Source organism: Micromys minutus (assembly GCF_963924665.1).
Source record: "Micromys minutus genome assembly, chromosome: 8".
Taxonomy (NCBI): domain Eukaryota; kingdom Metazoa; phylum Chordata; class Mammalia; order Rodentia; family Muridae; genus Micromys; species Micromys minutus.
This window is the reverse complement of record NC_137977.1, coordinates 64,607,852-64,622,860: the sequence shown is the minus strand read 5'-3', so window position 1 is coordinate 64,622,860 and position 15,009 is coordinate 64,607,852. Positions and strand designations below refer to the sequence as shown.

Sequence of the window (15,009 nt, the reverse complement as noted above, 5' to 3'; positions counted from 1 at the left end):
TTCCTCATTCCCCAGGCTGAGGGCGGCCCCTCCCCAGCGTGGTGGTATTCAACTGGCCTCTTAATGTGTTTGGGTCACTGCTCAGCCTCAGACAGTCTCATCAAGAAATAGGGACAAATGGGACATGTGGGCATGTGGGTGGCCAGGTAGAGGTGGCTCAGCTCTGCCAAACCACCATTTTCCCAATTTGTCCAGATCTCATGGTTGCATCTGACAAGCAAGAGGCTTACAAAGCTAACCTTAGCACTGACCTGAAAACCATGCGCAGATGTTCGCTCTGATAACCAAGACACACATACACAGGTCTAGGAGTCTGGAGGATAATGTACCCAAGCCCAAGGGGAGGCTGTACTCTGGGTGGCCATTTTGAGCCCTGTGCACAGGTTTGGCCGTGGAGTGTGGTTCTGCTTTGCATTCAATTTAGACCTCGTGACTTCCAATCCACTGCCTTGTGACTTCCAATCCACTGCCGGGGCTTTTCTGTCTTCCCCCTGACAGTCAGCGACAAGAAAATTCACCAAAGAACACTAACACAGCCGAGGACTTGAATGACTACAGTAGGCGTGTACCATCATTTTCTCCTGTAGAAACCTGGAAAATGTTTATATCCCCTAAGGGAGGCACAACTACACCTCCCAAGACAGTCTGGGAACTCTCACACCCACGGGCTGATTCCCACCTGGCCCTGCCTTCCCTCTGCACTTGAGGACCAGCCAGCCTGACCACTAGGGTTTGTCTTCAAAGTAAGATTCATAGTGACATAGAACTTCTGAGAGCCACACAAGATGAGCCTCATGAGTTGGTCATCCCATACATGGTGGGCACTCGGGGACATTAGTTGAGTTAGTGGGGAGGTGAGGGTAGGTACTCTTAGTGGAAGCAGGCAGCTGTCACCCCTGATTGGAGATGTTCACTTCTTTCTCCATTAGATGACTGAAGGACATAAAAAAGATGGGAAAAAAGGGGGAAAAAGAAAAAAAAAGGATAAAAGGGGGGACGGGAACCTGGTACCAGCTGCGGTCTTTACTGCTACACCCCCCACCGCCATTTTCCCAGACTCGGGGTGAGTTTTCTGAAGAAAGGTCTTGGATTTTTCCCACAGGTTACTCATGTTTGAGTGAGGCCCCACCTAGTCTGTAGGTGCTCCCAAGTAATATGTGGAAGGATTGTGCTTGCTGTGAACAATGTCCGGGTATTTTCTCACAGGCATAAGGTGGGCCTAAGGCATCGCCTTCTTCCTAGGGTTTATTTTCTGTGCCCCTGTTCCGATCACCTGCATCTGGATGATTAGCTAGACTTCAGATCCTAGGCTTTTTCCTCTGCGACTCACAGCAGGGTCACTGCTACTCTCTGCTGAGTCCCTCCCACCCCAGACCAGTACATTGTCAGTCTGCAGGACTTTGGCTAAGGTGTTCAGGAGGACTGGGTTGGAGCCCTCAAAGAGCGGGACTGGAAGTCAAATTTTTAAAATGAGGCAGGAAGCTGAGGCGTTCCCACCGAGAACCGGTGGGATCCTATGCAGGGGGGTGGGGGGGACCTTCAGTTAAGCTTCCCTCAACTCCTCCCCACTGTTCACACCCAAGAGTTACCTGCCAGACTTAACCCTGCACACGGCAGCAGCACTGAATAAAGGGTTTTTGGGGAGACGATGCCAGTGACATATCCTCCCCAGCAACAGTTTAAAGTACCTGCATCTCTGGGGTGCATTTGTTTGCTGGCTGACTGGCGACCGATTGAAGAGAGGTACTGTCTCTAGGGCTGTTTGACAGCCCAGCCTTCCTGTGGCCCTTTGATTGCTTACCTTGATCTGCCCATCTTTGACCTAAGTACCAGAGAGCTGACTAAAACCAACCACCCAGCTTTATACCCTGTGGGAGGCCAGTGCTCGTCCTAAGCTGGCCACGGGGCACAATGGCGGCTGCTCAGTGCTTTGTTCCAGTTTAAGAGATGTAGCTGGCAGGGAAAGAAGGTGAATACAAGCCTCACCTCACCTCAGAGACAGGAGCTCTGAGCCCTGGGGATCTCTGCTAGTTAAAGATGAGGGATGGTGAGAGAGAGAGTTGGAGGGTGAAACTGGCCACAGGATCTCAGAAACCTGTGCTCTCTGTCACTTTCCTGAGTTTCCTGGGGCAGTGTATTTTAAAAAGTCTCGTCTAACCCTGTGGACTTTGCAGCAGGAAGAGGGCAGAGCTGGTGGGACTCCGTGGGCTGTGGGAGGCACAGACCCAGGCCCACAGCTCATCACTGGCAGCTGGAGAACAAAGGCAAACAGTTGACCCTCTTTGGAGTCTCTACAGAACAGAACTGGTTACTTCAGTATCTGCCTCTCCCCTTCCTAGGCTTGCTGCAAGGATGCCCCCCTCCCATACAGACAGGAGCCTAGACCCCACAAAAGGTGAATAAGTGATAGCCAAAATCCTTGTTCATTCATTCAAGTTTGGCCTAAAACCCTCCATCGATTCTAGAAACCAAGGATTCGTAAAATGTCAAGAGACTTCACCTAAAAGATTTCTCCTGCAGAGGCCAAGCTGGAGGTGGCCATGTGTCTGCTCTTGGGAGCACTGGTTAGCTTACAGTCTTCCCTGCAAGTGACCAAAGATCTGGCTCTCCTGGGCACCTGAGAATGCTCTATAATAAAAAAGAAGACACTAGCTGTGCCCAAGTGCAATAGTCTTGCCTCACTTGGGGAAGACTCTCTGCCTTGAGGGTGATTTGCACAGCTTAAGTGGCTAGCCAAGAAACCTCTGTGCAAGGCTCAGAACTTCATTCCTGTTTCCAGGCACTACCAGCACAGGTAGAGGGCTGCGTTTGTTCTTTTGGCTCTTTAGTGTTTATACTTGAAAAAAAAATGCTGACTTTTGGTTTTACTCAATTCCAGGCATGCACAGAGAGGAGGGTGTGAGCGTGGGTGTGTGGATGTGATTCGTGGGGACACACACCCTGTGGGCACATCCCAGGTTATCGTACCAATTTAAAGTGCCACACGCATACTTTAGAGGGAGGAAAGAAGCAATAGTTTCCACCTTAGGAGCATTTTAGAGAAAAATCAAATATAAGGGAAAAAACCTTCTTACTTATTAAATTGAATTGTGGTCTAACAGTTTGCCACATCCTGTTAAGGGACATCTGACTAAGTAAGCAGAGGTTCCTCTTTCAGGCAAGTCGTAAGGGTCACATGTCACCTGCAGTTCAAAACACCTCTATAAAGAGAAGCCTTCCTGTCAGTGGAAAAGCTGAATAAGAAGATGGAAATTATCAGTGGAGAGAAGACACGGTGGGAACTTGTGGGTGTCATCACCACAGCTGTATCAGAAAGCCACCCCAGAGGAACCAGCAGAGCCAGGGATACGTGGGCTGACAGGGACCCAGGGTGGTGACCTCATGGAAAAGAAAGTGGGGGCAGGGAAAGAATGTAGGGGGTCAGTTGTTGGTGGAGGAGGGGCGGGGAGAGAGTGAGGGGACCAGTCGTTGGTCAGCCATCTGTTAATCACACCACCTCAGTGTGTCCCTTACCCTCTTAGAAAATGAAAGTACAGGTAACTTCACAGACATGTTTTATAAATAGTTGTGTGGCATTTCATGGTTGCAACCCTATCTCTCCCGGCGGTGTGAAATGCCATTAGAAAGCAGATGTCTGTCTTCAATGCCCCACTCAGTCCCGTAGGCAGCTTTGGGGAACATCTTACCCTGAAGGATGTTCGTGCTTGCGGAACTTCACGATCCTAACTGGATATTACGAGTCAGGGAAACCGTGGGATATACTTCTAGCCACAAGCATTGGGGCAGGGAGGCTGGTCAGTGACCTGAACCCATACAACAGGTGCACAGTGGCAGGCCTTGAGCTCTCCTGAGAACAGGACTAAGAAAGCCCAGTAGACATTTGTGTCCTCCTGCTACCTCCAGCTGGGGACCCGTGTGGCTGATGACCACTGAGTAATTTCCCACCTTTCAGCAGGGCTCTCCCTTTGAGGCTCAGGTGCCCCAGCGGGCAGCAGGGGGAAGCCCACACCTCATGTTTCTTCCTCTTTTACCTTTAAAGCAATTTCTTGTGGTCTTGTCAAGCCCATTGGTAGCTAGAAGATTCTCGGCTGCTTTGCTCAATGTCTGACCAGCCACATATAAGGATCCCTCAGAGCTCCCATCCATTATGGTTGCTTTTCAGACCTTCTTTATGCCCAGTTGTTACCACTCTTCAAATATCTCTCATGAGCCACCATCACTTACCTCAGCCACACACAGTTACTCCTCAAACTTTCCTCCTCCCATTGTTAGATCCCCCAGGCTCTTAAATTGTCTTTATTCCTCAGAGCTCCTTATGGTGTGTATCTTAGTGTTTCTCAGACTCCTCAGCGCAGCATTCCTCCTCCGTCCTCCTGTGTGTGTGTGTGAGAGAGAGAGAGAGACAGACAGAGACAGACAGACAAACAGACAGACAGAGACAGAGAAAAATATATGCGTATATTAGACAGACAGACAGAGAGACAAAGATATGTGTGTGTGTGTGAGAGAGAGAGAGAGACAGACAGAAAGATAGAGAGAGAAACAGACACAGACACAATATATGTGTGTGTGTGTGTGTGTGAGAGAGAGAGAGAGAGAGAGAGAGAGAGAGAGAGACAGACAGACAGACAGAAAGATAGAGAGACAGAAACAATATGTGTGTGAGAGAGAGAGAGAGAGAAAGAGAAAGAGAGAGAGAGACAGAGACAGAGAGACAGAGACAGAAAGAGAAAGATTATGTGTGTGGGGGGAAGTAAAAGAGACACAGAGAGAGACAATGATGTATATATGTGTGTCAGTGTATGTGTGTGTGGGTAAGAGAGAGACAGACAGAGACAAAGATATATATATATATATATATATATATATATATATATATATATATATATATATACATATATATACATACATGTGTGTGTGTGAAAGAAGACACAGAGACAGAGAGAAACAAAGAGACAAAGATGTATGTGTGTGTGAGAGAGAGAAAAACAGAGAGAGAGAGAGAGAGAGAGAGAGAGAGAGAGACAAGGATATATATGTATATGTACATATATATGTGTGTGTGTGTGTGTGTGAGAGAGAGAGAGAGAGAGAGAGAGAGAGAGACAGGGGGTATGTGTGGGTGCATACCTATGGCCTGTGCAGAGGCTGGAAGAAGATTTGGGCATCCCTCTTCAGCTCTACCTCACTCCTTAAAACAGGGTCCTGTTGAAGCTGACCTAGGCTGGCAGCCAGTCAACCCCTGAGATCTTCCTGACCCTGAACCCCACCCTGCCGGGGTTACAGAGCTGTGCAGCCATACCTCGCTCTTTAGCCTACGTGTGCTGTGCTGGGGATTTGAACTCAGAGTCTTCACCCTTGAGCAGTAAACATTCTTACTCTCTGAGCCTTGTCCCCAGCCCTGGCCATCCTACCTTGTAGCTCCTCATACCTTCCTGGCTCTGCTTTTCAGATCCCTCCTTTCTCATCACTACCCCCAGGCTTTCCTTGTTTGTGTCAACATCTCTTCACACCTCCTCCTCTCACTCTCAGACTCCTCTTCATCATTAAGCACTGTGAGCAGAAAGATGGTTTATTGTGCCATCTACCCTGCAACTTAAATGAGCAATGCCATTCTCTCCCTGTAATATGTTTGAATGATTTCTAGCTTCCTGCACTGAGTCCAGTTAAAACATATCTGGAGCCCATAAAATCGCTTCTGCCTCTGAACAGTGGCTCTTCTCCTAGTCTTAGCAGGTCATACTCTACACACTTCTTTCCCAGTCCCACATGTCCACTCAAAGACAGTCACCAGCCCAGAGCCCCAGGTGAGCCTGTCCTAACCCTGTCCCTACCTGGGAAACCAGTCTGGGCAACGACCACCCAGAGTCCTAGTGCACTCAAGGCTTGGGGACAGTGTGAGACAAATGGGACTCCCTGGCAGTCAGACGAAGCTGTCTGTCACCGGAACAAAGATGGGTGTGGCGCAGTGGAGGTTGCTGTGGCTTGTCTCCACATCCACACAGAGAGCCTCTGTACATAGCTCTGTGCTTTATCAAGTATCTAAGCCCTTAAAACTCAGCCCAAGAAATCCTAATTTCAGGCAAGTCCTTTTTCACCTTTAAAAAAGAAAAGAAAAGAAAAGAAATCCTAAAGAAATGAAATGTGTGGCCTTTCTTTGTCAACTGTTCTTTGATGCGCCTCTGACAGGAGGGTTGCGCTAGTAGACCAGGAAATACAGCTAAATGCCTCTTAATGCCGGGTATTCCTGACTGAGGCTGAGGAGCCAAACATGAAGCTCGGCCTCAAGAGGTCGGCAAGAGACCAGTGAGAAAGTGTGAACTCAGGAGGGATTCAGGAGAGACCTGTGACTGTGGCTTGTACTGCACAGAGCAGACAGCCCTTGGTCCTCCGGGGTCCCTGCTGCCTAGCTGCTTCTCAGGGCTACGCAGCCTCCCAGCACCCACACTCCAGTATCATGGAAAATGCTTGTAGCTAAGGAGCTCCCAGGGCACACTCCAGGGACAAGTTGAGTCCTGATTGCTGGTCCCAGAGCGGCCTGTAAGCACCTGGCCCTTGTTATTCCTCATTAGTGGCTGAGAAGTCACAGGGCCAGAGGGAGCGTGTCTACCTTCTGGTATTTTCCACACCAAAGGGTGGGCCCTCTCCACAGTGTTCTTGGTGCTGTGGTCAAGGATCAATCCTGGAGCTCCACAGAGGGGCCCAGGAGTGCCCGCCGCCGCCCCACCCCACCCCCAGGAAGCTGACCTAGGAAGCAGCCACGGTTCTTAATTGTAAATGTGACTTTTGAGGGAACAGTCCCAGGAACAGGGAGCTGTGGGGAGCCTCGTGGTTCTAAGACTCTTTCCAGGCAGCCCCTTCGGGGCGAGCTGAACTCTGTGCCGCCAGGCTTCCTCCTGCTATCATTTCTCATGACACAGTTCCTGGTTTCCCCAACTGCGTTTTATTATTGTTATTATTTAAACTATAGCTGAGAAAGGGTTGTTGAAAGGCAGCTTAGGGAAGGGAGTGGTGATGAAACGCACGCCCCCTGATGGCTCCAGGAAGCGTCCTCAGACAGGCTGGGGCCTCCGAGGGTGAGCTCCAGGGGCTTATCTAGGTGCAGGCATGGGCTCCAGCCCATGGGGAAGGGAAGCCCAGGCGGTTCCGTGACGTCAGCGTGGGTGCCCTGCTTTCAAACTCTGTTAGAAAAATGGGACGTGGTGACAGCCGCCCAGTGACATTTCCTATCTCTGTGTGGATCAGGTGGCTGGGCAGAGAGAGGCAGGGTGGAGAGGGAGGGATGTTGTGCTGTTTGCTGGCGATGGCCTTCCCTAACTTCTCTCATTTCCTGTCCATCTGCCAAAAATCACACACTGATAGTGACCATCAATGGCTTGTGGGGGCCATTGTGACTGGACCCTCTTGAGAAAAACAAATGAAGTGCTCCAAACAAAGGGAGGCCTATGACCATAGTAGGTCCTGCTACCTTCTGTCTCTGCCACTGAGCGCTTCCAAGAGATGTTACTGTGTGTCAATGTTTTGTTTTACCAACTTAGGGAACATCCTGGAGTTGACTCCTGTCCTGGAGATGGTGTTCTGTGGCATCTAAGCGTCACAGACGGGATATAACCCACTGGAAATGTGGTTGTTGGAACCCCTGCTACTGACTTGGAGGTTGGCAGCGAGACACCCTAACACTCTCTCCTCTCCTTTTCTTGCAGTAAATGAGATCATTCATAACGACCTCTCCAGCACAATCCCCCACTCCTAATTCAGCACCCTGGAGCTGGCAGACGCTGTGAGGAGTTGGCTCCGTGCAGACAACCGCGCTTCAGCAAGCGAGACTCTGATGAGATAAACTGGACCCACATCTGGTACCACTCAGAAATCCCAACTTACCGAACAATCGCTAGGAGCTTATGTCTGAAGAAGTAGCTCTCCAAAAGGACAGAGGAGCAGGAGAGGGGCCCACTGCATCTCCAGAAAGAAACATCATCTCAAGAAAAGAGAAGGGCTGGCCAGTGAGACCAGGGGCAGACACCGGCTCACCGTGTGGCAGACTGACCCCAAGTCTGACCCTCCTGCCCACTGGATCAAAACACTGGAAGTGCCTTATTCAGTCAGACCACCACACCAGGGCATATAGAAGTGAGCATTGAATTTCCTACCATGAGAGTATTTGTAGGAGCCACAGCTATTAAAGAACACTTCCTTAGGAGGCTTTATCCTTTGTATCAATTGATCGGATTCTGGCTAGCTATAGCCTCTGGCTTATCACTACCTTTTCTGGCTGTCCTACACAATTTGCCCGCCTTATGCAGTGCGTTTTAGAGGTCGTCTGCCCTGTCATCTTGGCTCGCTCATAATCGGGCCCCTCCTCTGTGTGGCTGAAACCATAGGTTTGTTAGTAATAGCATGCTAGGATTCTTGTTCTCAATCCAGCTTCGACATAGTGAAGGAAGTTGAACAGCTCAAGACAGGGTCCTGGACAGAAGAAAACCTACCTGCTACAGGACAGAGCTTGTGTTTGCATGCATGTACATACAGGCATATATTTATGTATAGATGTCCAACGACGGAGATGGCAATGACCAGTCTGTGCCCAGCAGAGACTTCCATGTTAGCAATAACCAGTGTCCACCTTGAAAATGCACCTCAGAGTCCAGACCTGGCTTTCCATCACCTCCCATCAGGGTCTGTAACCTCTGTAGAGGCAGGTGGCCTTTTTCTTGTCTCATGCAGTTACCGAGCACTCAAGAACAGTGCTCAAATGCCCATCAGCTACCAAATGGCAAAATCCAAATGTGGTTGTAAATAACCATCACACAAGGACTGAAATATATTTGTTCAATTATAAGATTATTAGTAGTTCACAGAAGCCTTATAGCTCTCTGCTTCATCTAAGAAAACAATTACCAAAAGCCATGTTTCTATATGCAGTCCGTGGATCGTGTGTTTTCAGATTAGTTACTGGTGACAGATAGGCTGGTGTCGGCTTTGTGTAATTAGCTGCTTATTATTACAGTTGCTAGCAGTGACATATTATTTCTTATAACCAAAAAAAAAAAAAAAAAAAAAAAAGAGCATGATTTAATTAAACCATGTTTAATGATCGATGATCGTGCCTTAGGAGTTAATGCCCCCTTATGGAATATGCCTGAATTGCACCTGTGGGTGGAAGTTTTAAGTTACAGACAGGAAAAGCTCTCTCACAGGAAGATGCATCTTCAAAATGTCCGTCTGCACCATGGTGGCTTAGCTTTCCGGATTCACAGAAAGAAACAAATGTCTGAAAGCCATAGTGACGTTTCCACACGACTGTGAAGAGCTGGCATGTGCCGCCTTGTACACACATAGATGCTGGCCGCCTGCAGCCTGCCTCCCGCCTGCCTCTAGTATGTACCCAGTGTTATTAGCACCCTGGAGTTGCACGAACCATTCTTAGTAGACTGTCGTATGAAAGCAAGCGTTTGATATTTGTGTCAGCCATCTTTGTAGTTAGGAAATGGATCCAATAAAGCAGTATTTTTTTCTTTTTCTTTTCTTTTTTTTTGTTTTTGTTTTTTTGCTGGACAGTTTGTTTGAGAGTGATTGTGGGTCATTCTGTTTGTGACTTTGTCACACGTGAATGTAGGGCTCTGTGACAAGTGCTTTGCAACGCGGATCTGGCTGTGTCATGTAAACACAGGAAGAAGTGTGTCTTGCCCTTCCTGAGAGAGAGTGGATGTTTGGTTGTGTTCTCGGGTTATTGTAAATAAAGCACTTCAAAAATGCTCATCCAGGCTAGGTGGGGAAGGAACTTCTGCTAACGCCAAAATACTTTCACCCAGAGAGAGATTCTGGGTGAGGCTCTGACCACCCACATGCTCTCGCTTTAGCAGGAGAGTGTGTGGGCTTCAGATGGCATAGCAGGGCCTTCCCTCCCCACTTGCTCCTCTGCTGCTCTCCTCTTCCTCACACACTCTTCTTTAAGCCCTGGTAAGAAAGTATTGAGAGTCTCACAGATCAAGAAGACATGGGACTGCCACCAGTATTACTGACCTTAAGTGTCTCCAAAACAATATTCTTCTCCAATGCCAAAATCCCTGCATCCTTTGCTGAGAGGTTGACAGATTGACTTATAGTACTAGAGAAACCATCTGTAAAGTAACTAAAGTAACTTGTATGTGTTCACTTGCCAGGATGCTACCTTGGAGTTTTTTGAAGTAAGCCTGACCACAGTTCACAGAGCCTACCCAATAGAAAAGACAGACAGTTTATTATATTTGGAGCCTTTGGTCTGTGGATTAATGGTGAGGCTCAGGTTCAGGATTCTGGGACGAAGGGAGTGACAGATTTGTGTATGTGCAGAACAACTCCGAAGTTACCTGTTCTCCCACTGTTCTGGGGACTGGCCCAGCTGGGCTTGGAGGATAATGGCTTTGTGCAAGGCAGATGGTGCTGGGAGAGTCCCTGACCAGCGTGTGCTTTGTAAGTTGAAGTTTTCCTCAGTCGCAACAGTGAAATTTTATCTCTCCAAACGCACACAAATTTACAGTTATAAATGAATTCTGCCCAGGAATCTGGATTTGCAGATATAACACTTTTGGCTTTTGAACCTTTTAGGATGAGTTTGGTCAATGAGGAAATGTGGAGATTCACTTGCAGCAAGCAGGCTGAGCAGGTCAGCAGGAACAGCACCAGGGCAGTTGTGAGCATCTTTTATCTCCCAGAGCAGAGCAACTATTCTCAGGGGAGGAGGAGAGAGGAGCCAGAGGAGGCCTCCGCTTACCTGGGACTACTGGGTCCTCTGGAACACATCATGCTCTGCTGGACACTGGCTTCCTACAGTGTTCTCAGTGACCAAAATCACCCAGGAGCCTCAGGGGTGGGTAGATTTCCTTAGACTTATGGAATATGAGAAAGAGATACAGAACAGCCCCGTATCTGCTTCATTTCTGACCCAAGACTTTTGGGGTAAAGACTCTGTTAAGTATACAATTTGTCTTCACAATCAAGTGCAGACTGAGCAAAAGTCCAGATATTTGAGGTCCAGCTGCCTGCCCTGGAGTCTCCCAACCTAGGCAGCCAAGGTTGATTGACAGTACGGTTCACCATTCCCTGTTGATGGACAAGGCCATCTGACGTTCCTGATCTCACCTGTGAATACAGCCCCAAACCTCCCGCTTGCCTCTGCAACTGTAACTGTGAATGGGCTCTTTTCAGTGCTAATAAAGTGTTTGCACATGTGTTCCCCATAAACTGCATTTGGGAGTGTCCATATAATAGGAGATCTTCATGGAGGAAGCTGAGGCAGAGGTAAAGAACTGTTTTAGCCCCCCACCTCTCCCCGTGTGTGTGTCTGTGGTGTGGTGTGTGTGTGTGAATCTGTGTATATGTATGTGTGTGTTCGCAGGATATGTACCCCCTGTGTACAGTTCCAAAACATCTTCAATACCCCCACAGTAAGTGTGCATTTGTTCATGGGCCACTACATACAGACACTTAGCTCTGTCCTCAGGAGATTTTCTGGCTTGGGACAGTTGACATAAATGAGCTTACACCACATTGTTCTGTGAACCTGGCTGATCTCTGTGTTTCGGGGACAAGGTAGTCCCTGTCAGTGTGCACCTACACCCGTGGAGTCACACAACGCTGCACTATACTTATTCCCCTCAGGCAGACTTAGCTCTTCACCTCGGCTTCTGTGCTAAGAGAATGCTCACATGTGTGAGCACTGTTATTGTGAATGCTCACACGTGTGAACACTGCTATTGTGACCGATCATATAGGTGAGCAGTGCTATCATGAACACACACACAGGTGAGCAGTGCTATTGTGAACACACACACATGTGAGCAGTGCTATTGTGAACACACACACTTGTGAGCAGTGCTATTGTGAACACACGCATGCATATATTCTCAGCTCTGGGGCAGACACCGAGGAGTAGAGCCCCTGGTCCTATGGCAACTGAATGCAAGTTTACAGGTCTCTTTAAATCGCCATCCCTGAGACAGACCGGCTCACTAACCTAATTTGGAATTACACATGTGAAGCACATGATATTTATAATTCTTTATGCCAAAAAAATTAAGTTAGGTCAAAGATGACTGAATGTTTGCTTAGACGGAAGCTGGCAGCGGGCTCTTAGCCTGCCGGTGAGGGCTCTCGGCTGAGCTGGCCCATCTAGAGTTTCTGCTGGGACGCTGGGACCACAGGAGCTCTGCGAATCATCCCTGCGGTGCCGACTGAGCCCGTGACGACACTCCTACTTCATGCGCAAGCTAACACAGTGGGAGAAGCAGGCCCAGAGTGGAAATGTCCTCAAATGACAGCCACTGTGGAGATGGCAAGAGGACACCCAGTCCTTCTGCTCACCACACGAGGCTCAGAGCACCCTCTGTGTCTGTGGTGTCGTCTAAAAGCGGTCTTACCTCCTTTTAGCCCTATAGCCAACAGGCTTTCAGAAAAGATGCTTGCACCCTCTGTCCGACAGCACACAGGGGTCTTGCTCACCACGTGCAGAGCAGTGAGTGGTGCTGCTGCTACTGGACTTCTAGCCCCGTGTCCAGTAGCCACCTGTTATCTAAAGACAAGAAATCACAAATGTGAGTCTGAGGCTGACGTGAGCCAGAGGACCATGGCCACTTCCCTGCCGTTGTCAACTGGTCTAGCCTGGCTTACTAAGAAGCTGAGCCCCACCTACTCCCACCACCCTTCTTCCCATACACCTTTCTCAGCCACTACCAGGAATGGGCTTAAGAAATCCAGAACCCGGAACCCACAGAGGGGTTGTGCATACAGTTGTCCATGCCTGGGCTTCAGTGTGCACAGGAAGACTGTGGGTACACCAGTCCACACTAAGGCTCCAGAGTTTACTACTACCCCAGACTTGTTCAGGACAAAAACATTACCCACGCCACGCATCTGCCTTTAACCCTTGAGACCTGGACGTTGGTTTGCAGACCCTCTAGATTCTCTGTTCACTGCAAATTCCCAGAAATACCCTACACTCCCACTGCTTGTCACAAATAGAGGCCGCCACGCTGTGCTTAATGAGAATTGTCCCAGCTTTGTCACCACTGGCCCTAGGACCATTGGCTGTGGAGCCGCTGAGCTGCCAAGACTTTCCCTGTCTTCCTAGACAACAATGCAGCTCTGAATTCCTAGGGGCCAAGGCTGGCTGTGGCTCCAGCCCCTGGTACTGCCTTGGGCACGGTCCAAGTACAAAGTATAAATCACAGTCCCTATGTAGACAATGGGGATTGAATGTGGGTAGTTGCACCCACAAACCCTGTTTGGACATTTGGGCCCAGGGTGTGGGTAGCTGAAACCACAGACTATCTGTGAACACTGGAGCCTTAGTGTGGACTGGTGTTCCCACAGTCTTCCTGTACACACTGAAGCCCAGGCATGGACAACTGTATGCACAACCCCTCTGTGGGTTCCGGGTTCTGGATTTCTTAAGCCCATTCCTGGATGCCATTCTCAATGCTGTGGGCAGAGATCTAACTAGTGAGCTTCGAGGAGATCCTTCCAGTTCCTTTTCTTCATGAAACTGAGTAGTGGTGAGCCAGGAGACTGCACAAACACCCACAGGGCTAGAGTGCTTAGCAGGAAAAGAGAAGCCCAAAGACACCCCACAGTAGCAAAGCCCTTACCCCTCCCTGGGAATGGGTCAGCTTAGAGTTACCTCCTGAAGATGCCACATACACCCAGAGATGACAGATTCGGGGAGGGCAGGACACCTTCCTCCCATGGTCATGGAGGATGCTCATTGAGGGTACTCCTGGAGGAACCAGCCACTCTGCTCTGAACAAGCTGGGTCCTAAACAAGGCCATATGCATGTGAACACTCCCAAGGGTCAGATGATAACAGCCAAGAAAGTGAGCAAGAGGAAGGAGATGGAGTATGGGCTGGTGAGCAAGCGTGAGGTCTCCTACCCACAGTTGGACCTCCCTAGTGGACACAAGACATCAGGGACCACTGGACCTTGCCAAGCCCCACCCTCTACCCAGCAAGGGTTGTCCTGTGAAGTCATTGACTTTTGAGGGGTATGCTGCATGTAGGTAGGGACAGTCTGGGGACGTGCAGACCTTTGTGGGCTGTGACAAAGGGCAGGCCTTGTCCTCTGGGACCAGGGACCTGTAGCAGAGCAGCCATGGTGTTTGCCAGAAGGGTTTCTGAGAGCAGGCTGTCAAGGAGTGGAGAGGCATGAAAAGAAGCAGATGGGGAGTCTTGGGGCTGGAGAGACGGCTCAGCGGTTAAGAGCACCGACTGCTCTTCAAGAGGTCCTGAGTTCAAGTCCCAGCAACCACATGGTGGCTCACAACCATCTGTAATGGGATATGGTGTGTCTGAAGACAGCTACAGTGTACTCATATACATAAATAAATAAATTTTTAAAAAAGCAGATGAACCATCATGGAAATCATGGTGACCAGCAATCGTACACAGCGTGTGAACTCAGTGATCCAGGATGCGTCTTGAGCCAGGGTCGCCATCACAGCTGCCATAGGGAGAATAGAGTATGACATGCTGCAACCCCAATGTGGCACTGGCCCAAGACACATCCAGTCATGTTCATCACTGTACAGGCAGAAGTGAGTGTACCGTACCATCCTCTTACAGGACAGAAGCGACCTTCTGCTCCTAGGACTCTAATGTGACCGTGAATGCCTGCCAAGGAGCTGTTGAGGACCAGCTGGGGCTCACCATGCCTGAGCTCCTCTCTTCTCAGTCCCAGCTGAGGACATCACCTGCCTGAGACCTGTTGCGTCCCCCCTACCCCCGTTTCTGGGACTCCCCTCACCTCACTCCAGCTCACATGCCCCAACTCTCCAAGTGACTAACTCCACTTCCCTTTATTCCTAAGGCTTCCTGACAAGACTTTAGTGTCCCTGCCTATGGGGACACTGAAGGGAATTCCCTTGCAAAAAAAACCCTCGGCTACCTCTGTGACTTGTGATTTTTCATGTGACAAAGGAAACACTGTAAACCTTGGCCAAGGTCCAGGCCATTTTGGTTGATGTCCAGCTGCAGAG

General features: G+C 49.3%; 1 protein-coding gene across 3 annotated transcripts in view; it reads left to right on the top strand.

The window, feature by feature from the left end:
* The window catches only part of NFATC1 (nuclear factor of activated T cells 1), a 106,886-nt gene extending 97,366 nt beyond the window's left edge, over positions 1–9,520 (top strand). For all 3 annotated transcript variants that reach the window (XM_080919904.1, XM_080919902.1, XM_080919903.1), the window contains exon 10: positions 7,704–9,520. In XM_080919904.1, coding sequence (XP_080776030.1) covers positions 7,704–7,706 — 3 coding nt within the window. In that variant the 3' untranslated portion in view covers positions 7,707–9,520. The remainder of the gene's footprint in view (positions 1–7,703) is intronic.
* Positions 9,521–15,009: the final 5,489 nt, after the last annotated feature.